The sequence below is a fragment of the Mustela lutreola genome, chromosome 10, assembly GCF_030435805.1.
Source record: "Mustela lutreola isolate mMusLut2 chromosome 10, mMusLut2.pri, whole genome shotgun sequence".
In the NCBI taxonomy this organism is placed as follows: Eukaryota; Metazoa; Chordata; class Mammalia; order Carnivora; family Mustelidae; genus Mustela; species Mustela lutreola.
The window spans coordinates 57,976,695-58,002,295 of NC_081299.1; the positions used below are offsets into that span (position 1 = coordinate 57,976,695).

General features: G+C 35.8%; 1 protein-coding gene across 3 annotated transcripts in view; it reads right to left on the reverse strand.

The window, feature by feature from the left end:
• The window catches only part of ANKRD13C (ankyrin repeat domain 13C), a 103,320-nt gene extending 77,992 nt beyond the window's left edge, over nucleotides 1-25,328 (reverse strand). Inside the window, exons 1-2 of one of the 3 annotated variants that reach the window (XM_059137329.1) lie at nucleotides 24,372-25,328; nucleotides 2,604-2,645 (exon numbers count right to left, since the gene is read on the reverse strand). In XM_059137329.1, coding sequence (XP_058993312.1) covers nucleotides 2,604-2,645; nucleotides 24,372-24,816 — 487 coding nt within the window. In that variant the 5' untranslated portion in view covers nucleotides 24,817-25,328. The remainder of the gene's footprint in view (nucleotides 1-2,603; nucleotides 2,646-24,371) is intronic. The other 2 variants (XM_059137330.1, XM_059137328.1) reach the window with 2 other exon arrangements.
• Nucleotides 25,329-25,601: the final 273 nt, after the last annotated feature.

Below are 25,601 nucleotides of genomic sequence, written 5' to 3' on the forward strand. Positions count from 1 at the left end.
TCAACAATGATATCAGTAAAGGTATAGCATATTTATCTCTAAGGAAGAAGATAAAAGAGAATGGGTTGCCATAGACTGAAGAGTGGTACAATGCAAAATTAATTTATAGAATTAATAAGGTAGATGTTTTATCTTCCACTGCACATTTCAGTATTGCTCCTGTTTAAGCAAATCTATTAAACGCCATAAAGAAAAAAACAAAAAAGTATATGCAACTAAAGAAAATGTAAATGGATCAGCATATTATCTATAGTACCTACTCTAGATGAAAAGGACTCAGAAAAAGTGAATATTATTTTCAGATCCTGAATCATCTAACTAAGTGTTCTGCAAAAATACATTCCACAGAATTCTAGTCTCTCAAGATACATGTGGAAAACAAAAATCAAATAACTTTGGGGAACAACGACTATGTATCCACCACCTGTCCCATCTTAGAAGGTCACAATGCATATTAGCATATTAAAGTTCTAAGAAAGTCCACAATAAAAAAACTGCCTAATACATTATTAACCCACTATTTTCCAAATTGATTTGACCTGAAATTACTATTTTCCTCTAAATATTTATCAGTATGCCATAAAACTAATGTTCTATGAAATATGATTTAGACAGGCTAAAGTAAACCTATGATAAAACATAACAATGCCATTTCTTTTTTTTTTTTTAAGGTTTTATTTATTTATTTGACAGAGATCACAAGTAGGCAGAGAGGCAGGCAGAGAGAGAGGGGGAAGCAGGCTTCCTGCTGAGCAGAAAGCCCGATGCGGGGCTCGATCCCAGGACCCTGAAATCATGACCCAAGCCAAAAGCAGAGGCTTAACTCACTAAGCCACCCATGCGCCCCAACAATGCCATTTCTGTTTTTCTTTCAATACTCTATTATAAAAAATTTCAAATAAAAAGAAAAATAGAAAGATGATCACAATAAACACTCAAATACTCCATACTGAGTTTCAACAGTTGTTAACATTTTATCACATTTGCTTTGTCTTCCTCTTAGTGTTATATATAATAAATGTAATTTACACATATATTAAAAAAAGCAGACACACCATAGGAGATAGACATATAGTAGGTAAGCAGGTACATAGAGAGAGATGTGGCAGGGGCGGGAAGCCTGATTCCTCATATAGTCCTGGTCATTTCTCTTCCTGAGATATAATCAGTCCTCATTTCTTGAGTTTCTATAATATGTAGCCACTTAATAAATCTCTGTTTACTTAGAAGTTACTCAGTGAGTGTTCCTTGCAAGAAGGTATAAAAAAAAGTATAACTAGACAAACCATAAGTGACTCTTAATCTTACAAAACAAACTGAGGGTTGCTGGGGGGAGGGGGGTTGGGAGAAGGGGGGGTGGGGTTATGGACACTGGGGAGGGTATGTGCTTTGGTGAGTGCTGATTCACAGACCTGTACCCCTGGGGATAAAAATACATGTTTATAAAAAATTAAAAATTAAAAAAAAAAGTATAACTAAATTTTAAAAAAGAACTAAAAAAAATTTGAGTCACCAATTTATATAGAATTAAAATCAAAATTAAATCAGTCTGTAGATCACATGCTTAAGCATATAACCTTAAAAACCAAACTAATGGAAAAAAAAAAAACTAACAAAAGAATTTTGTTTCTCAACAAAGCAAGTTCTGGTTACACTCCTGGGATCTGCATACATTCAGATCAAATGTTTACACCAAATCTGTTATACCGTGTAACAATAACAGATGTTCCAGAATGATACTTCTAGATCAACAGAAAGAAAAGTGTTAACAAAACTTCAATACCCTTTTTAAAAATTTAAGACTATATGTTTTTAAAAATTTTTATCAAACACATCTAAAATTTAAAAATCCAGCATCAAAATGTTGCCGATCCACTACCTGAAATCCTCCCTTTCCAGGATCACTGGGAAGATTTTATTACTTCTAGGGATAGCCATAAAAAGTAAATCTTTTAGGGGCACCTTGGTGGTTCAGTAAGTTAGCCATCTGCCTTATGCTCAGGTCATGATCTCAGGATCCTGGGATCAGGCTTGCATCTGGGCTCCCGGCTCAGTGGGTCTACTTCTCCCTCTCCCTTTGCCTCTGCCCCCTCACCACTCATGCTCTCCCTCTCTCTCTCTCAAATAAATAAATAAAATCTTTTCTTTTTAAGTAAATCTTCTAAATCATCTGTCGATGAAGGTTTTTTTAAATTAAAGAATATACAAGTTCCATCTTACATAAAAAAGGTTAGTCTTCTGAGTTTAGATATATAAAACAATCCTTATTAAAAATCTTATAAACTATTTGAATATTAAAAGGATTACAATAGTTAATAAATCTTAATAGTTGGAAATTATAAATACTTACTTGATAAAATCATAAAATAAGAAAAAAACATAGTTTCAAAAAGCATAAAATTAGTACAGGATTTCCACTAACTCTTAAGTTAAACTTCGGAAAATGAGAAAATGTTAATTTTAATATACTGAGTCCTAACTCAATTAGCCAATAAAATAATCAGGTAGATTTTGAAAAACTCAAAAAACAAAATTTAATAATTTTAACTAAATCTGAAATTACATGAGTGAAGTTAAACATAAGAAAGGAAATATTTACTAACCTTTATTTCCTAACATCACAGCAAGATGTAAAGGAGTGTTTCCTAAAATTAAAGAAAAATTTTATTAGTATAAAAACATTGGAAATTTTATTTAAAGGTGGTTTTATTTCCTTCAGAAATTTCACTGACAGATTTGAAACAAAAATAATGTGACTGCAAAATGATCTTCCTTATAGGCAAATTCAAAGAAAGAGAACATGCCATGGTTTCTAACCACAACGTATTGTATTCCTCGCCCTTCAACGCTCACCTAAAAAGGATACTCAGTTTGCTTTTGAGGTTTCTTTTCCCAATAGATTTCATAGACTCCTTTGTTTCTAATTTCTTTATCATATCATTCTTTGTTCATTCAGCAATTTAAAAACCTACTATATACTCATCTTTGGGGACAGATACCAAAAAAGACCTAATCCCAGTCCTCAATTTGTTCAGAAGTCTTATATGAAAATAAATAATTGCTATTCTTATTTATCAGAAGAGAGTATAGCATGATAATGGAACACAAAATATAGCTCCTAATTTTGCCTGTACAAATACAATTAACTATTGAAGAGGGATAGAGTGGAATGAGTCTTGAAAAATGGATTAGAAATTTAAAGGCAAACAAAGCAACAATGACTAGTATTCCATGTCAAAAACAATACCCCCAAATTAAATTCAAATGCAAGAATAGTTTATATTTAGGAAGCAAATTTTTATTTTATACTAGTGGCAGTAAAGAGAATAGTAAATAATGAAATTGGAAAGATGAGCAAAAGATAATGATGATTAGAGGCTATGCTATGAAGTTTGGACTATAGCCTATTAGTTGCTATATAATGATTAATTTAATTTCAAAATGACATCCTAAGCCACCTCAGTAGCCTAAAAACATCTTGATTATAAAAGAAAGCAAACCTACAGTAATTTTTTTTAAATAACAGAAGATAATTTTTTTAAAGGTTTTATTTATTTGACACAGAGATAGAGAGTACAAGTAGGTGAAGCAGCAGGCAGGAGAGGGAGAAGCAGGCTCTATGGTGAGCAGAGAGCCCAATGTGGGGCTCGATCCCAGGACCCAGGATCATGACCTGAGCCAAAGGCAAAGGCTTATTAACCCATTGAGCCACACATGCGCCCCAACAGTAGTATTTTAAAATAAAGTTACTGAATAAATTTATATATACTAATTTTCAGATATTAGCATTTTTACAGAAGGTACCACATGAACAATTTTTGTCAATAAAAGCTGCACACTTACCAAAAAATCAAATACAGGATAAAACAAGATTTGACTATGTTTTTAAAAACCTTATATATGATCTACACCAATCTCTTAGCTTGACAAAACTACCAAAATGGTAAACACACACACACAAAATCTTTTGCTCAATACAAGCACAATGGAATATGAATTGTTGGCTGTAAATACAATTTTTGTGCAAAATTTAGGAGTTTAATAAATTCATTAAACTTATATTTTCTCTGTAAATAATTTCACAAAACAAAAACCTGGGCTACAATCAATTTCTTCATCTTAATATTAGAACAACAAAAACAATAAGAAGATTTGGGGACATAATTCACATTATGATTTTCCAAAATAAAATTTCCCTTAGCTACTAGGCAGTTTTCACACCTCAAAACGAATTTCAGTTGAGATATGCAAACTTTGTTAATAATCATACATTGAAGCATGTCCCCAGAAAAGAGGTTTTGCTCACAATACTACTTAAGTAAACTTCATTAGGTACCAAGCTATCGGTATAAGACTATTTTCCAAAAAGACAAACTTCAATTTTCCAAATAGCTCAGACTTTTTAGGGAGCTAGGTATCTTCCTTCAGGCCGTTATCTAGTTCTACAAGTTTGTATTTTTCTCTTAAAGAGTCAACATTCATTTAGATTTACTTACCATTTTTGTGCTCTACATTACTTCCTTTAATTCTAACCTTCCATCACAATCATTTTTCGTCTATCCAAAACATATCCTTCAAGATTACCCTTTGTGGAGGTTTGATAAGTGATCTCCCTCAGGTTCTTATTTGTAAATGTGTATTCAACTTCTAATCTTGAAGAACACTGTCCCGAGTATCTAATTATTGACTCGCTGTTATTTTTCCCCTGCACTATATTGGTCTTATGGTCTCCTTTTTTGATGAAAACCTAGCCATAGAACTTTCTACCCCTCCTCTAAAATTAATGTTGACATTCCTGGCTATATATCATCAGCCATTTCACTTCAATGTGGAGTCCTTTTTTAATTCTGCTTGGGTCAGACTTCTTGAATCTGCAAGTCAGTGTCTTTCAACAGTTCTGTAAAACTCTCAGCAAGTATCTCTCCAAATACTGCCTTAGTTCCATTTCTTCTCTTCTCTTTGGGGGTTCAATTATAGTAGAACTTGTCACCTTTTCTATGTTTTTTAAATTTCTTTCCCTTTCCATTTTCATTATAGATATGTTCTTCAAACCTATTTCCAAGATCATGAATTCTGTCTTCTTCAGGATCTAAACCTGTTAGTAAGCCTATTTATTTAGCTTTGAATTTCAGCTTGTATTTTCCATTTGAGAATTTCTATTTAGTTCATTTTCAAGTACATGATTTCAATTTTTATTGAAAAATAAAATATTCAAACTAAATAAATATTCAACTTGTCTCTTATCTCCCAAGAATATAAAAAATACTATTATATTTAAATCCTCTAATAATAATTACAAAAAATGAAGCTCTGATGGGTACCCTCCCCGCCAGTTCTCACTCATGTTGTTCAGTTTCCTTAAAGTGCTGGTCATCTTTAATTATATACTGGATATAGCATTTAATGAGCTCTCTATATAAAAACTTGGAAGCCTAAGCAACAAATCCTCCAGATACTTCCACTTGCTTTTGGCATGTTGGCTGGGGGTACTACACTTCATTAACCCACGGACTGACATTTTTTTCTGGCCCTCACAAATGACTCAAAGCTGTGCTCTAGCCTCCATCAGAACTGATTTACCTTTTGGTCATTCGTATTCCTCAGTTCACAGCCCAAATAGCAGTGTTTAAGAGATACCCCACATTTGGTAGGCCCTGACTCTATCTTTTGTCCTCTTAGCCCAGAGAGGCTATAAAAAGTGCTGCTCAGCCTCTTAACTACTTCTTTTGGCTTTGCAAAAACTACTGAGGCAAAATAACCTAAAATGTAAGGCTCAAATCTTTGGATTTCCATCTTCTGCCAGATCTTGACCCAGTAATTCTCTTCTACCTCATTAGATCTCCAATACCCTTAAATTGAATATTTTATTCTTATTTGCTTCAAAGGAAGACTAGTCCTAATCATCTAGTCTATTATTACTATAGGCAGAAATTCTACTTCTATTTTACTTGCTAACTTTTCTCCGAATCTGTAATTCTGTGCCTTCCATTCTTTGGTACTGTTAATGCATAAAGATGAGATAATTTTATTAGCACTAATGATTATAACTTCTATCACAATTACTTTCTCAGTGCTTTTAAGTCATTTTTACCTGAAGTTCAATTTTATCAGTAATTAATCTTGCCATTCATATTTTTTATCATTAACTCAAGAATAAATTTTCCATTTTTTCCCATCTCCTTTAGATGTGTCTCCTAAAAGTCCTTTTCTTCTAACAGATGTCACGGTTACTATTTTTGGAAATTTTTTCCCTACTCCTTCCCCTCAATGACAAACCTCATACACTAAGTACATGAACCAGGGAGAACACATGACTCAAACCTAACCAGTTTGATATCCAACTAGAAAATGTTTCAGGAAATGGCACAAAAACCACCTGGGTCAAGGTTCTTTTCCAAAAGTTTTTTCTTTTCTTTCTTTCCTTTTTTATTAGAACTCATAGGGAAGACTGTCTTTTACCGCTAGAACTACAGTGCTTTAAGATGAGTATGGGACCAAATATTCTCTACAACATAGTTTAGTGATTCTCAATCAAGGACAATTTTACACCAAGAGAACAGCTAGCAATGCCTAGCACATTTTTGGTTATAAAAACTGAGGAGTGGGGGTGCTAATGCCAGCTAGAGAGTAGAGGCCAAGGATACTGCTAAATACCTTAAAATGCATAGGACAGTTTCCTCCCACAAAGAATTCTCCAGCACAAAATGTTAAGTACAGAGGTTGAAAGCTGAAATAAATAAAGCTCAGTTGCAAGAGAAAAGGAGGAAGCTCTAACAGCAAAGCTAAGAGATTATTTAAAAAACAAAGCAACAACCAAAAAAAAAAAAGTCCTGACCTGCAAGAACTGTAGATACATACATGTCCAATACTAGCTCCTACCCTACCATTTTCAGTTATATGAATCAATAAATACCTTTGGGCATAAGCTAGTTTGCAATGAGTTTCACTTACAATGGCAAGAACATTACTAATGTGATACAGAAAGAGAAAGTCTTATTTATCATAAACAGACTTTGGGAGACTCCTATTTTGTAAGTGCTTTTGTTTTTCTTATCTATTCTTATTTATTTAGAATTTTATTTTTTTTTTTTAAAGATTTATTTATTTATTTAACAGAGAGAGATCACAAGTAGGCAGAGAGGCAGGCAGAGAGAGAGAGGAGGAAGCAGGCTCCCTGCTGAGGAGAGAGCCCGATGCGGGACTCGATCCCAGGACCCCGAGATCATGACCTGAGCCGAAGGCAGCGGCTTAACCCACTGAGCCACCCAGGCGCCCCTATTTAGAATTTTAAAATGTAACTTATCTTCTGCAGTAACACAGAATATAGACACATATTTTAAATTCTATTTGTAGCAAAATTAATACCTTTTTATTTTTATTTATTTATTTATTTATTTATTTTACATTATAAGTAAATATTTATTCTTAACTATGATACTGATGACTTGTTGTCTTTGTTCAGGCTGCCATAACAAATTGCTATAGACTGGATGGCTTACATGAGAAATGTTTCTTCCTCTGTTCTGTAATCAGGGTACCAGCATGGTGGGATTCTGGTGAAGATCCTCTTTCAGGTTGCAGACAACCACCATCTTATATCCTCACATGGTAGAAAGAGGGTTAGCCAGCTCCCTGGCCTCTTTTTTGTTGTTGTTTTTTTTTGTTGTTGTTGTTTGTTTTTTTGTTTTTTTGTTTTTAATTAATTTTTTATTTTTTATAAACATATATTTTTATCCCCAGGGGTATACCTTTTTAAAAAAATGTTTTTAAACTTACATTTATCTAACAAAGTAAAGAAATAAACCACACATTTGATTTCCTTTTTCTTTCTTTCTTTCTTTTTTTTTTTAAGATTTTATTTGACGGGTGCCTGGGTGGCTCAGTGGTTAAAGCCTCTGCGTTCAGCTCAGGTCCTGATCCCAGGGTCCTAGAATCGAGCCCCGCATCATCATCGGGCTCTCTGCTCAGCAGGGAGCCTACTTCCTCCCCTCTCACTGCCTGCTTCTCTGTCTGTAAAATGAGTGAATGAAATCTTAAAAAAAAAAAAAAGAAAAGAAAAAGATTTTATTTGAGAAAGAGCACATGAGCAGGGGGAGGGGTAGAGGGAGAGCAAGAGAAAGAAAATCTCCAGCAGACTCCACTCTGAGCATGGAACCCAATGTGGGGCTCGATCTAATGACCCTGAGATCACGGTTTGAGCTGAAATCATGAGTCAGATGCTTAACCAACTGAGCCACCCAGGCACCCCAATTCCCTTTAACAAAAAATGAGAAAGTCCACACTTTTATTTCTCATCTCCATTTTTGTTTCATTAATTTAATGAGTAGTTATAAACGTTTTTCTTACCCTTTATAGAATATGTGCATGTCTTCTAAATTTTGAATCGAAAGATTTTTTTTGGAAATTAACTCTCAAGATTGTAATCATATTTGCTATGATTATTAGACTTCATGTATGGTATATTTAACTGGTTTCAATGTTCATTATCAACCCTTTTCTGATTCAACTTCTCTTTTATTGTATTAATCATGTAAATTCATCTCTTATGAGCTGGGATACTTCTTTGAATAATACTTTTCAGGAATGACAGCATGGTAGTTACTCTATTTTCTAGAACATTGTTGTTTCCACAAATGAATAACTGCCTAGAAAGAATTCTACAGTTGGAAGATATTAATAGCAAGCATGTTCTAATACTGGAGAGGTCTGAGGCAAATTAATATTCATTTGTTCAATAGCAATCTATGCTCTTTACTTGTATATGTGTAGAATTCTACATTAAATTTCAAAATATCACCAAAATATGAAGAATCTCTTTTCATTTACTCTCCCTGGAACACAGTATGAGCTCTGACTTTGGAGTCTGAACCAATTTTAGATCAAAAATGTTTTCTTCCCTACTTATAGCTTTGAGTACTGCTTCTGATTTATTTATTCTATTTTATTCTCTGGAAATACATACTACTCATAACGTGAAATCTACTGTTTATCCCTCATTCTTTATATTTTTCTCCTTTTCCTCTAATCTTTGTTTTCAAATTGATTTTTTACATCTTTCATCCAATTTTCTATATTGTCAAGACTTTATTTAACAGTATCTTCAGGATATTTATAATGATACATCTTTTATAATGAATTATTTTTCAAAGACCATCAAATGACTTTTTTTCTGCTCATCCATCCTGAAATGAAGATTTATTCAACTCTAGTATGGGAAAGGACAATCAGCCCCCACTTTCCTCTCAATTTGTTCAAAAAATGAACAGCAGAAACCCCTTCTAAACTCTGAAGCTGAAAGAATAAGCTGATATTTAAGCATTTTCCTCTGAGACTCTATTCTAATACCCTAGATAAAACAAAGCGAATCAAAGAGTTGAGAGACAGCTGCTGCATGGGAATCAAAGAGAAGGAAAATGGTGCAAGACATACTCCTAAAACTACAAAACAGCATTGAAAGAAATTAAATAATACCTGAATAAACAGAAAGACATCTGAGTTCATGGATTCAACATTGGTAAGATGACCTAATGGTCTATAATTTCAAAATGGTCTCCTTCAAAAAACCCCACCTGGCTTTTTTGAAGACAATAACAAGTTGAGCCTAAAATTCATATAAAAATTCAAAGTACCCAATCTAAATTGAAAGAGAACATCAGAGTGGAAAGATTTACACCACCCAATTTCAAAACTTAGTACAAAACCATAGTAATCAACACAGTATAGAGACAGATCTTTATAAAGACAGATCTGTCTTGTATAAAGACAGATCTGTATATTAATGGATCAATCATTTTACACACAAAAATTAATTCAATATAAACCATGAACCTAAATGTCTGAGCTAAAACTATAAAACTCTTGGGGGGGAAAAATGAGGAAATCTTTGTGACCTCAGATTAGGTAACAATTTCTCAGATACACCAAAAACACAGCACAGAAGCATGAAAGCAAAAATAAACTGACCTTCATCAAAATTAAAATGTGCTGCATTTAAGGAAAGTGAAAAGACAACTCTGAGGGGAAAATATTTTGCAAATTATATGTGTAATAATATCCAGAATATATAAAGAGCTCTCACAACAAAATAATATTAAAAGTCCCAATTTTAAAATAGGAAAGGATCTGAATAGCTTCTTCTCTAAAAAAGATAAACAAATGGCCAATAAGTACATGAAAAGATGCTCAAAATCATTAGCCATTAGGAAATACAAGTCAAAACCACAATTAGATACCACTTCATATTCACTAGGATAGCTATAATAAAAAAGAACACAAGTGTTGGCAAAGAAGAGAAGGGAAATAACCTCATATAAAGTAAAATACTGTAGCCACTTTGGAAGAGAGTGTGGCAGTTCCTCAAAATGGTAAACACAGAGTTGCCACACAATCCAACAGAAGGTATATACCCCCCAAAATAAAACATGTCCACACAAAAACTTACATACAAATGTTCATAACAGCATTATTCATAATACCAAAAAGTAGAAACAACACAAATGTCCATTAATTGGTGAATATATAAATAAAATGGAATGGAATATTATTTGGCAATAGAAAGGAATGAAATTTTGATATATGTTACAACAGGGATGAACCTTGAAAACAATGTGCTAAGTGAAAGAAGCCAGGCATAAAGACCACATATTGTTTTATCTCACGTACATGAAATGTCTAGAATAATTAGATCTATAGAGAAAGTAGATTAGTGGCTATCTAGGGCTAAGGGAAATGGTGGGAGGGGTTGGAAGTGAAAGGTAAAGGGTACAGGATTTCTGTTTAAATTGTGGTGATGGTTACACAACTTTGAATACACCAAAAGTCTTTTAACTGTACAGTTTAAAAGAATCAAATGTATGGTATGTGAATTATATCACAATAAAGTCATTTAAAGTAAATAAATGGAAGATAAGTGGGGGATAAGTAAAGTTGCTAGAATTGCAGCAAATATTTATTCATGTTCCTAATGATTTCTTCCTTAAAAAAAGCCTTTGTACCGGACATCTTATTTTGCCTTAATAATCATCACCCAGGTAGTGGCATCTGGGTCTCTCAGTCAGAAGAGCATCTGACTCTTGATCTCAAGGATGTGAGTTCAAGCCTCACACTGGGTACAGAGATTACTAAAAAAATTTTTTTTAATTTTAAAAAATCATCACCCAGGTTAGTCTAGCTGTGTACTAAAAAGGCTTTCTTGCCCACTTGCTTGTTTGGTATGAATTTTTCTATTCAATAAAGTACTAGAAATAGCGTAATTTTTTTCCCTACTGCTATAATCCTAAGGACAACAATAAACAAAGGCAAAAGGAAGGGGTAGGCTTGCTGCAGGGCACAAACTTGCTCCTGCCATCTGTTTCCCATATATCTTTTAGAGAGAGAAAGAGAGAGAAAGAGAGAGGGTGAAAGGGATGGGGAGGCCAGAGGGAGAGAGAATCCCAAGCAGGTTCCATGCCCAGTACAGAGCCTGATGTGAGGCTTGAACCCATCACCCTGAGATCATGACCCAAGCTGAAACTAAGAGTCTGACACCCAAACACTGAACCACCCAGGCACCCTTCTGTTTCCCATATTAGGCACATTCTCATCCTCCAATTCAGGGATGTGACATAAAAAAGGTTTAACAAAATGTAACCACTTGCTGATTTTTTATCCATGGCTGATGGCTGCTTTCATGCAACAGATGGTACAACCTGCAAGCTTAGCCTATACTTACTATCTTGCCCTTTTATAAAAACAAAAATTTTATTGAAGTATAATTGACACACAATGTTACATTAGTTTCAGGTGCATAACATAGTGATTCAATAACTGTAACTATCTTGCTCTTTTATTGTGTTCATAGACCCATGCTGTAATCAGTAAGGGTTTCATGTCATACTGCAATGCTTCCAGGAGAGAACACCTGTCAGTCAATATAATTTCTATATATAACCACATATTACTGTTATTAAAATCTTCTCTCATAATCTAGTTTACTTGATTCTAGAGTTATTATTGTGTTTTAATATAAAATTGAAAAAGAAGTTCAAACGTTCTGTTATTTTTCCAAAATTTTACCTGGAGGTAAAACCCATTCACTCTCACTTAATAAATATTTACTGAGCATTCTATGTTCTAGGCATAGTGCTAGATATTAAAGATTCAACCATTAAGAAGCTAGAAATAATTCTTGTTCTCACAGAGCTTATAGTCACAAAAGAGAAAAAAACAAAATGCAACAAAATAGACTGACAGGTATTCAGAAAAATAACAAAAAGCTAAGACCAAAAATAATAATGAAAGACATAACCTAATTCTTCAGGCAGGAAAATCCCTCTATGAGGTAATTTTTTAAATGAGCTCTCAAAGAGGAATAAGAACTAAGAAATCAAAGAATGAGAAGAAAGGCATCACAGAGAACAGAAATAACTTGACAGATTCAAGGAACTGAAAGAAAACAAGTATGACCAGAACATAGAAAAAAAAGAGATTTGTATAAGATTATATCAGAGAATCAGGCAAGGGTCAGATCATGCAGGTCTCCATAATTATGGTAAGCAATATGAACTTAGGGACACCTGGGTGGCTCAGTTAAGTATCTGTCTTTGGCTCAGGTCATGGTCCCAGGGTCCTGGGAATTCTTGCTCAGCGGGAAGTCTGCTTCTCCCTCTGCCTACAGGCCTCCCTGCTTGTACATACTCTCTCTCTGTCATATAAATAAAATATTTTAAAAATAAAGAAATATGAGCTTACTGTTAAGTGGAGAAAGCATCTAAACAGGGACATGACATCATACAAATTACATTTCAAGATCACCCTTATCACCATATACAGAATGGAATGGAGGGGCACACAGAAATTAGATATGAGTTGGTGCAGTATTCCAGGGAAAAGATAATAAAAACTGGTCTCAAAGCGGCGGTGGAGACCAATCAGTGGAGACAGAAAGTAGGGTGTTCAAAATAACCTGTTAGTTAGATATGTATGGTTAGGAGAAGGAGGTAAGACAAATGATCCCAATGACTGAGGCTTGAGCAAACAGATAATTAATGATATGATTTAATAAGTGACTAGGTGGCCAGATGGGAGAGGATAAGGTAGAAAATAATAACATTTTAAACAAGCAAATTTTGAAATATCTGAGATTCCCAAGTGGAGATGATTATAAAATCTGGGAACTCCAGGGAGAAGTCCAGATTGAGATATAAATCTGACATTTAAAACCAAACATATAAATTTGTGAATACCCATTTTTTCCCTTAATACTAGAAAAGGTAGTAATAGTTACCCTTCTTCATTTCTCTATCTTCCAGGAGAAAAGGAAAAAAGACCATGTTCTAAATGGTCACAATGGTGACAAGAAAACAAGGAACTGATAACATCAGTTGCTCTCAAGAAGGATAACTGAGTGGGTAAAGATGAGTGAGAGTAAACTTTTTTTAAAGGGGGACCAGAACTCAGGATCCTAAGATAAGATCTGAGCTAAGATCAACAGTTGGAAGCTTAACCAATGAGCCACCCAGGAGCACCAGGAAGGAAACTATTTTTATAATGTATTGTTTATGTCTTTTTATAATTTTGTAGCATTTGAATGTAATAACTTTTGAAAAAATTACACAAATTAAGGAGAATCCACCAAAGTCTAGATAGAGTACCTAGGTAAACTAGGTATAAAGTGGGCCTTTATATACCTAAATTATTACTGTTTTCTTAAACCATCAAGGAATATATAGATGAAAGGGTGGGGTGCCTGGGTGGTTCAGTCAGTTAAGGGTCTGCCTCTTGATTTCAGCTCATGTCATTATCTCAGGGTTGTGAGATTGAGCCCCAAGTCAGGCTCTGTGCTCAGTGTGGAGTCTGCTTTAGATTCTCTCTCTCTCCCTCTCCCTCTGTCCCTACCCCCTTCTAAAAACTAAAATTTGGAAAGAAAAAAAGGGGGGGGGGGGTAAATCATCAGTACCCACTGAAGTAACAAACTAAAATTACTGTAACACGTCAAAATTAATCACATTTTCAAAAGATTTATGAACTAGAAATGACTTTGTACTCAATCATCCAATCCCTCTCACTTTACAGGTAAATACATAATCAGAAATACACATATAATTAAGGATACCAAATATCATGCTTTGGTTTCAATATTTTAAATGCAAATCATCATTTTCTTCATCCTCATCCTCTTCCCAACACTGGAGTTACTTCACTATCCAAATATACCATGAAACTAAGGGCTCAAATGTCCCAGTTAAACCTCAGCTTTCTAAAGCTTTCCTCAACCTGCTGCTTCAGCTAACTTGTTACATAAAAGATACTAAAAACTTAAAATAACCTTCGGCCAACTTTCCACAATGTAGCTGTTAAATCTGAAATCAGATGCCTTGGTTCTAATTTGGTAAATAAACTGAATTCTGTTCTGCCAAATGAATAAAAAACATTCCAGTAACATTAAGACCACTGCAGTGCTAAAGTATGCAAATTGCCAAACAAAAGGCTAACCATTAAAAGGGCATCCATTATATGTGCCCAGCACTATGCAATATACTTTATAAACCTTATCTTAGCCCAATACCGTGACACAATTATTACTCCTACTTCATGGGTAAGAAAAATAAAGTTAACACTAGTTAGGTAATTTCCTAAAGCTATATATCTAGAAATGTGTGAGTCATGACTCTAAAATCTATATGCTTTTTACCAGACCAATTGTTTTCAAACATTTTGGTCTCAAGACCCGTTTTATACTCTTAATAATTATTAAACAACTTTTATATGGATTATTTATATGGACAAATCTATTGATATTTATATTAGTAATTAAAATTAAATGTTATAAAACTTTAACTTTACATTTACAATCACTCCATTACATATCAATATAAATTTATGAAAAAATAATTGTTTTCTAAAATGAAAATAAATGATGAATATGCTATTTTAAACTCTTTAAAAATTAAAATAAATAAATAGCCAGATTTTTATAATTATTTCTGCACTGAATTGTGTGAATTTTGCTTTGGTTTGAAGTATACAGAAGAGACGCAGTTGAAAAAAAGAGGAGTGGGGTGCCTGGGTGGCTCAGTGGGTTAAAGCCTCTGCCTTCAGTTCAGGTCCTGGTTCCAGAGTCCTGGTTCCAGAGTCCTGGGATCAAGCCCTCCATCTGGCTCTCTGCTCAGCAGGAAGCCTGCTCCCCCCCCCGCCCCCCAAACTCCTCTCTGCCTGCCTCTGCCTACTTGTGAACTCTGTCAAATAAATAGATAAAATCTTAAAAAAAAAAAAGAAAGAAAGAAAGAAAGAAAGAGAGTATTTTAATAGACTTCTTAAATAATTATATTCTTTGCTACTACACCAGAACTCAGTAAGTGGTGATTTTTTTTTTTTAAGATTTTATTTATTTATTTGACAGATCACAAGTAGGCAGAGGGGTGGGGGGGGTGCGGGTGGGGAAGCAGGCTCCCCGCTGAGCAAAAAGCCCTACGTCCATCCCAGGACCCGCAGATCATGACCCAAGCCAAAGGCAGAGGCTTTAACCCACTGAGCCATCCAGGCACCCCAGTAAGTGGTGATTTCTTAAAGGTTAGCAGCAATGTGAAATCTAAAACCCTATCAATAAACTTTTTCTATTGAGTTACACTGAAATGCACTGGTTTCTCTTGAACTTTAAATGGATCTTTTACTGATGCATGATTTTAAAATACCATGTACTGATCATTTGAAAAATATAAGCTGACTGAGTTATACCGATCTTCCAAATGTCAACCCATTTCACTATACCAAAAAAACAAAAACCACACATTTGGTAATATCACCAATCTGACCAGAGAAGTCTTTAAATATTGGGAAGCTGTCAAACTTAGTAAGAGAAGCTGTCAACATTAGTGTGACAAAGACAAATTTCCCAAATGTTAATTTTTGATTCAAAGCTTGAATTTTTTAATTGGTAATAAATACTACCAATTATTTTCTGTGAAGTCACAGGCTTCTTCATTCTTTTTCCAGAAAATTCCTGCCAAGTATCCAAATTGGAATAACCATAGTTTGCCTGTAAGCTGTTCTTTCAAGTAAAAATGGTGTTCCATGACAAAAGCTGCTACTGTGGCTTACAACTCAAACAACTATACAAATGTTTTCCCTTGTTTCCCTTTAGTAGGCAAAAGAAGATCATGCAAAATATACATTATGTCATAAAGAATATCAAAAAGGTAAGTAATTGAGATTAAGACTTAATAAAATTAATCTTTTCTACAATTTCATCAAAGACATTATGTGAAACTGGCTTTTTCCTTTTACTACAAGTATGTGGCAGTAAATAAGCAAGTAATACTAGTCGTTTGGGAGACTTGTACTCAGGTTGCAACAATTTTACTCACCACTGGTTTTGTACCACCAGCAAAAATGTCAGCATAGTGAAAAAGGCAAGCAATGACTTTATATTATCACAAAAATAGTTTTGATTTCACCTACCCCTTAACTAGGGAGAAAACAGGACATTCTAAGTACTAGAACCAACATAGCTCCAGCTTCTACAGACACCTTCAAGTCCCATCCAAGCGGTAAAAAAGGAGAATTTTTGTATTTTCTCTCATAAACAGTATTATACTATTAAAACCCACATAAACACATATTATATCCATCATAAACTCCTAACCAGCTCTACCTTCTCATTATTTTCAAAGCTACCCCCACTTTTACAGCATGTTAAACTGACATTTACCCATCCAAGTTTCTGCTTCATACAGTAGCCAGATTGAGTCTTCTAAAATCAGATCGTATTACTCCTCTGCTCAAAATCCTCGCTTCCTATTTTCCTCAGAGTAAAAGCCAAAATCCTTAAAAATGGTCTACAAAAGTTCCACATGCTTATACCTACAGCTACCTCTCAAATCTCCTATCTCCTACCACTCTTCCCCTTGAACCAAACTTGACCTTCCCTCTGACCCTTGAACATGGTACATTTACATTTGTTTTTCCCTGTCTGAAACTCTGTTCTGCCAGTATCTGCTCCTTAATTTTCTTTAAGTAACTAAACTTCTCCTATTCCTGATGTCTTCCCTGACCCTGACCTCACTGAAATACTTAGCACTTCCCCTCCCCTGTACACCAGCACTCCCTCTCTCCTTACCCTGCTCTATTTCACTCCAAGATATTTATCATTATCAGTCATATCAAATACTTATTAGCTTATTATTTATCTTCCCCCATTAGAATGCAAGCTCCATGAGAGCAGGGACTTTGGCCACTTTGTTCACTGCTATAATCCCAACACCTAAAACACTGTCACATATTAGGAGTTCAGTACATATCTGTTAAATGAAGGAATGGGTGAAAAAGGAAAAGAAAAAAATATATAAAGAACCATTAGAGTAGTGTTAAAATCTGTTTTTACTCTCCAAAAAGCATTCCATCCCAGAACAATGCAGGTCTCCACATGATCCTTTATGAAAGTCAACCAAAGGATATATACGCTTAAGAGGATATTCAACACAGCATAGGTGGTTTTATAGAATTCAGTACAGTGCTGAGTAAGAGAACACGTGTGTTAACATGCCTGATAAATATCTACAGCCAAGAATCCAAATATACTAAACCAAGTTATACCAGCAGATTAAAGATGACTTGTAAGAGAGTCAAATAAACCTAATTCTTCAGTACTCTATAGGCAGTATACATTCAAGTACCAGATAAAACTTTACCTAAAGTACTATCTAAACCTCCAGAACAAAAATGTCTTCTGCCAAAAAGCACTTAACACCACAAGTGAGAGTAAATTATTGGTATCAATGGATATTACTATCATATTAGTCTTTGAAAATAGTTTTAAGTGCAGTCTCCCACTTGAGACTATAATGCCCCACAAGAAAGATATTATTATATCTACCTACTTCAGTGCTTAAGTAAATAGTATAATTTCATAAAAACTAGTTCGTAGAGAACTGTAGTCTCAAAGCTAGATCTAATTCCAAATACAGAGACAGCTTTCTAGTTTTGCAGATTATCTCTGGGATTTCAACAAGAGTAACAGGCACAAAAACAGATGAAGTTCAACTAAGCCACAAAGTTAAACCTCATATATCCTGGTAACAAACACCACTCATAATTTTCAGACAGGAAAAAGACCTTTTCTCTTTTTCCTACCCCATTTTACATGCCTCAGTAGTACTCTAAAACTGATCTTCCATATATCCCCCAGTGAAATAAATAGAACGTGAACAGGAACATATTTGTCTGCCCAGCTCCCGGTCAATTTTTAAGGAACTATGCTCATTTTCTAGAACCCAAAGCATCCTATTACACTATACTCTGCATTAGATTTCTATGACTCAAGGATGACATTAACTAGGGAAAGACTGCCTAGAATTCTGTTTTTCCAGGAGTCCTCCAGAATTCTCCTGCCTTATTGAGGCTGCAAAGAACACAACATGATCAATAACTGCTCACTCTGCTTTCTTTTTTTGCCAAAGTTGAAAGGTCAGAATTACTGCTCCTATTACAGCTCAGTAAAGGAAAGGAGAGATTCCCCAGTGCAGGAAAGAGGATTCCCCCCACCTTCTTAAGAGGTAGCTCTGCAGATGTGTTCACATCCCTATTCTAAGTGTGAAGTCACATTCTAATACTTATATGATGCCATCAAGAAACATGTCCACTTGGGCGCCTGGGTGGCTCAGTGGGTTAAGCCGCTGCCTTCGGCTCAGGTCATGATCTCAGGGTCCTGGGATCGAGTCCCGCATCGGGCTCTCTGCTCAGCGGGGAGCCTGCTTCCCTTCCTCTCTCTCTGCCTGCCTCTCCGTCTGCTTGTGATTTCTCTCTGTCAAATAAATAAATAAAATCTTTAAAAAAAAAAAAAAAAAAAGAAACATGTCCACTTAACCCAAGTACATGCACATGCTAGGAGATGCACCTGGAAGAAGAGGTGAGAGGAAGGTCATATTCACGTTGTCATAGAGATTAACTGAATCAACCCTGATAGATCAATAAAGTGACAGATTTCACTGCCAAACCACCCTCATTCCAAGTGAGGGTGCAGGACACTTTAATGGATTATCTTACACCCCAAAAACTACTTCACTTTTTTTCTAAGACAAACTGAGGTCTACCTTTCAAAAACAAAGTCCAGAGAAGACCACATAACATGAGGGAAAAAATATAAAACTATAACTGTTCTTTTAAAGATGTACCATTATTTTAACTTTCTTAGCTAAAACTGTTCACCTAAGGCTTAATTCAAGATTTTTGGGGGGCATGCAAACTGTAACTTCCTAGTCACTTCTCAAACAGACGTAAGGTGCATTATTTTCTTAAATCACCCATCATAAAGATTTTAGGGTCAAACACAAAGAAGAAAATATCAGAAGGAAATTTAAAGATGTATATAGAATAAGCCAAAATAAACCTACCACATAGGCACCAAACAGATTATCCTATTGCCTCAACTCTCAAACATACATTTTTAATCATTCTGAAATTAAGATGTTTTAAAATCAAATCTACCACCACCAGGCAGAGAGACTACACATATTAACCATTTCATTATCATTCCCTTGAGTTACCAACATTGGCAGCAATATCCTCAATTGAAATTAAACTCACAATTGAAATTTCTAATTACTGTGTGAAATAGCTACACAAATTCTCAGTAAAAATGAAAATTAACTGTATGGAGAAGATGGCTTGTCACATCCCATGCAATATCATTAAAGGCAGTAGAAACGGCCAAATCTGTCAGAATACATCTCACATCACAAATTTCTCACATCTAGGAAAGGCTGGTTTAAGCAATTCACATATCAAGGACTTTTATCACTCTGGTACCTAAAACTTTCTGACAAGTGCCCAAAGAATATTTAACTCAAGGGAAAAAAAAAATTTTTAAGTTTAACAAAAAGGAAGTACAGTCAAAAATCAAGAAAGTGTTCTGTATGCTCCATAAGCATTCTCAATTCTAAAGGTGCTAAAGAAGTAAAACTCATTACCATTATTTATTTTTTAAAAAAGCATATCATCATGATACTTTTACTACTAATGGCAAGAAGTGATTCAGAAAAATTTTTACAATGTGAAAAAGGGCTTAGACTTAAACTTTAAGTCTATACTAAAGAAAAATGTATATTAACTCAAATACACTAAAAATGTAAAATTTAACAAATTTGTGTACATTTAATGTAATGTATCTTTTCTCCCACCCCAAAAATGCTTTTACGAAATATACAATGAGTCATAATCACTTGGCATATCTGAAAACAGTATATTCATGATGTTACACCTATTACTGTATTTAACTTATATTTCAAAGATATGTTTGGATCCAAATACAATATTCCTCAAAATAACTGATGATTCAGAAAAGGCAATTCATACTCAACCAACATTTTACCACAAAAGAAAAAGCTGGATCCTTGCTCCTATTCAAGTCAGTAATTTGTAAGTACACATTATATACGCACTCCAAAAAACGTTTATCAAATCAGAGATCACTGGAAACTCAAAGAGCTAATGAATAGTGAGCTAAACAGTGACCAAATTAAGGTTCAATAAGCTTTCCAGCTAGAGAGAATAAAGGATCAAAACTAACAAGATAAAATTTAATAAACATAAAGCCCTGTTTTAGGCTAAAAAAAAAAAAACCTTCAAGAAGAGATAGAATGGAGAGATAGCTAATCACTTGAGAAAACGCAGTATTAAAAAATTAACATACTCTTGCACTGTATTATTTAATGTGTGCTTTTTAGTAGTACACATTACTAAACATATATTGCTTAAAGCAATAGGGTCTACTTTTTTGTCTTTACTTGTAAGGTTAGTCTAGAGCACAATCCTCAAAGGGAAGAATTGACAAACTGAGTTTTGTTAAAAAGATGAATAGGATTTTCATTTACTTACTTAACATGATTATATAGTATTCACTATTTCAGGGACCATGTAAGGACTTTAAAAACCATGCTGTTAATAGGAATGGACAGAGAAGTCAGGAATGTTTAACCGAAAGGTAAGAATGTGATAGCTGGGATGCCTGGGTGGCTCAGTCGGTCAAGCCGCTGCCTTCGGCTCAGGTCTTGATCCCAGAGTCCTGGGATTGCATCTGACATCGGGCTTCTGGCTCAGAGGGGAGCCTGCTTCTCTCTCTGCTTCTACCTGCCACTTTGCCTGCTTGTGCTCTCTCTCTCTCTGACAAATAAATAAAATCTTAAAAAAAAAAAAAAGACAACTTTTGTCAGATATCTAAAGGGCTATCATGTGGATGAGGGAGCCCATTTATTTGTGCCATTACATAAAAAAGAAACAGAACAAAGAAGTGTGAGATTTGGGCTCTACAGAAAAACTCTGAAAGTTGTCCAATGGCAAAAAACTCTCCATAAGGCTATTTTTAAAAAAAAAAGATATTATTTATTTGACACAGAGAGAGAGAGAGAGTACAAGCAGGGAGAGCGGCAGGGAGAGGGAGAAGCAGGTCCTGCTGAACAGTGCCAGACGTGGGGCTCGATCCCAGAACCCTGGGATCATGACCTGAGCCGAGGCAGATGTCCAATGACTAAGTCACCCAGGCGTCCCTCCATAAGGCTATTATAAAGGGGCACCTGGGTGGCTTAGTCTGTTAAAAGTCTGCCTTTGGTTCAGGACATGATTCCAGTGTCCTGGGATAGAGCCCCACATCAGGCACCCTGCTCCATCCTCTCTCTGTCTGTGGCTCCCCCTGCTTGTAAATAAAAAAATTCAATCTTAAAAAAAAAAAAAAAGGATACTATAAAGACTAAATGAGAAAATATATATTAAAGAACTTTGTTGTAAATTACCATATTACACATTAGAATTTACTTCTGTGCAGGACAGTGTGTCCTAATTAATAGACATATTTGCAGAGGTTGACCACGTAATTGAGTTCCAGCTATTAGTTCAGTTCCCAGCTTTGCAATTTATACCAAATACGCAACTTTAACAAAGTTTTCCTGCATCTCTAGGTTTCACTTTTCTCACCTTTAAAATAAGGATAAAACAATCTGCTTTGCAAGGCTATTGTAAGAATAAAATGTGATAATGTAGATAACATTCCACATAGTGCTGACATTCTCAGTAAATTGTGTTTATGATGATGATAATCATCATCAACACATTATAGAAGGAATCTCTTTGGTGAATATAAAACTAACCATGTGGTATGATGCAGTATGACTGTATGGTTTTGCTATATACCTATATGAGTGTATGAATATGCTATGCACTTATCACGTTGTAACAATCCAATTAAAATATATAGCTTATATTTGTTTGGTGACTTAAAATTTATCTTTTAAAGACATTTATCTTCTGTAATGTGAAGGAAAAAATATCCTTAAAACCTAAATAAAATATCCAGGTTAGTTAAAATACCAGGAATAAAAGTAATGTAATGGGGGAATTATGCAGCTACCAAGAAAAGGGACTAAAGAAGTAGCATATTAAATATAAGCTACTCTTCCTAGGAGACTTCACAGCAAGAGATGAAAATATATATTTCAGGGGAAAAAACAATTACACTTTCCAGAAGTATGTGAACCACTGGTTACAATCATCAGAAACACCAAAAATACAAGTACCATACAAATATTTGGTATATCAAGGCAATTTAAAAAGTGAAGTTGAGGGGATGAAGGACAAGAGTTTAAGAGATTTAGGATTCTAGTTACTATGAACAGAATTTGTATTTTAACAGACCAACTATTTAACGTTGAATTACAGAATATGGAAGCTCAATAATCCTGTAATTCAGTACCTTCTGTGATTAACCAGGAGGATCAATTGTAAAATACTATCCTATCGTACTTGTCAGTCATATTCAACTAGCTCTTCTTTCAAACGAAATTAACTCTCAAAAAGAAACTTTCATATATTTTCACAAATATTTCAAGGGCCCATGGAAAAAAAAAAATATATATACACACACACACATAAATATACACCTACTATGAAGGTCAATTCTTCAAACTCCCTAATAAATGATGAATAGCCTGAAACTACAACACACCTTCTAATACAATATATTTCCCAAAGTGTCAGAATATAATTTTCATCAACAAACAATTATTACGCTTGTTGTAACAACAGTAAAATGATTAAATAAGTGTAGGAATGAAAAACTGGGTGCAGCTTTTAGGTACTTTTTTGTGGATTTGAATTATGATAAATGACAGTAATATTACAATATTTTAAATTCAGATACAAGTGCAGTTGTTAGAAAATTATAAAACCACTAAGAAAAATCTTATTCTTTTTTTTTAATCTCCATTTTTGCCCTAATTTTAGATAAGAAGCCTGGAGTCCAGTGGAATTAAGGGAGTTTATTCCTCAGGCAAGCATTTCATTAATGTGTTATATTATTTTGAGCAGAGTTGAGTGTGTTTTAATTGAATGTATACAACAGTCATGTTCAGTTAAAAGCAGAGCTAGCAACAATATTTGTCAACTACCCAATTTAAAATGGCTTATTAAATGTTGAAAATATCAGTGTTTCATTTTCATTAATAAATGTACTGTTGCTTATAAATCAACTCAATCATATAATGTTTTTAAAACAAAAGAAACCAAAAAAAATCAGCTAATGAGTTAAGGTAGAAAGTAGTACAGTCCTTGAATAATAAATGATACTCTATTTTGTCATATAGGCTATGATGAAGTTACTATGAAAAATCATAGTACTATTTTTAGTCACAGTCAAGATAAAACATTATTGTTAGCAATTACATAAAACAAACAAAACACTCAAAACTCTACTCCAACAAAATTTTGGCTGCTCTAGTCACTTTTTACTTGCTCTAGGTATCAAATGCCAACAAATTTCTACTGTGGGGCTTTCAGAAACCAAGGCATTCTACATTCTATCTTAAATGCAAAGTGTAGACACTTTGTATCAAACTAAGTTTCATGAAAGCAGAGAAATAGAAACACAGAACCTGATGGCAGGTAGAAATCACAACAACCAGTTGCAGTCAAGTTGGATCTGTACCTAAGTAATGAAGGGAGGTGGGCCATTTACACGTTCAAAATTCGAAATCCCAAGGTGGGAGACGAGGAGAGAAAGAAAAGAAACAGTTGCACAAACAAAGGAAGAAGGGCAGGTTGGATAAGAGACTATTTAAAATTTGTCAAAAACCAATACATTGAAGGCCTGACTCAAAGATAAAACAGCTTCTGAAAGGAAACTCTGAAGTGGGCAAAGAGGAAACATTCCTTTGCACCCACAAGAACCAATCCCCTGACCACTGGCATGCTATTACTGAAACGGTCATGATTTACAGGCATTTGGCCCGGGTGATGGGCAAAGGAGAGGAAAGAAAGATCGTTGGAGAGAAGCCTAGAATTCCATTGGCCTGGGGAGGCACACCCTGGGTTCGGGAAGGGAAAGGTGGAGAGGGACGAGCACTCCTCACCGTGATTATCTTTCTGTCCGATATTGTGCGTGCGGATGAGAGACGACAGTCTCCTCACATCCCCCTTGAAGACGCACTCGTGTACCGGGTAGTGTGCGGGGCAACTGCCTCCATCTGCGACGACAGCAATGGGGTTGGTGCCCGCTAGAAGAGCCGGGGACTGGGTGGTGGTAGTCACGGAGGAACCGTGCAGCGGCAGGGCCGGGACGCCAGGGGGATTGGAGGAGGCCGGAGCTGTCTTCAGCTGCAGCCGGTGGTGATGGTTACTGAAGATCTTATGACAGGCTTTGCTGCCCTTGCCCCTGCCGCCTGTCCCAAGCCTGCCTCCCGTGAAGGTGCCGCCAAGGGTAGCCGCCGCTTCCTCATCGCCGGGCTCCAGCAGGTCCCCCTCTTCTTTGCTGGGCTTGTGATCTCTCCGCAGTGAGCGGATCTTCTCCCCGGTCATCGCCGCCAGGGGCAGAGAGGGTATCCGGGAGGCTCACCGCCCGCGACAGAGGTAGCGCTGCGGCGGCGCAAGGCTATTAGAGCGGTGGCCAGGCGCCTCCAGCGCAGCATGTACTCTCAGCGCTCCCCCGAGCCTGGGACAAACGCATCTCCTGGCGGAAGAGCCGGCTCTCGCCTAGGCACTAAGGGACGCGCGCTCGCTGGGGGGAGCTAGAGCTCAGGTGCCCACGACACCAGGATCCCTGTCCCCGCTGCCGAAGCCGCCTGCCTCACACCGAAAAACAGGGCACGGCCATCTTACCCTGACTTCTCTCGCGAGAGCTCCCTCGGGAGGAGGGCGGAAACACCGCGATAAGTGAGGTACCCGCTCCCTCCCTTGCACCTTCCCCTCGCCGAGCAGAGCCCAGCGCCGGCGCCTCCCAGGCAGCGTGTTTCCGTCCCAAGCTGAGAATCCGACCGCCAGCGGGGGCCGCGCTTCTTCGGTGCAGTCTGAGACCTTTAACCTGTGTTTGAGATATTCGATGCACGTTATAAACGATGACTTAAACCCTCGGACATCTGGGCCTCCCGCAGAGTAATGCAAACTGACGCCACGGCACACAGGATATGATGTCAGTGAGATCATGCACAAGACACTCGTTCAGTAAACATTTACTAAGCATCTACTTTGTGCCGTATACCGAGCTAGTAAAATTTTTTAAACGCCACTCCTGGCTCCAAAGAGCTCAGCAGAGGAGGAAAGACAAAACAGTTGGGTACAGTAGTTCACCGCGCGACGAATATATG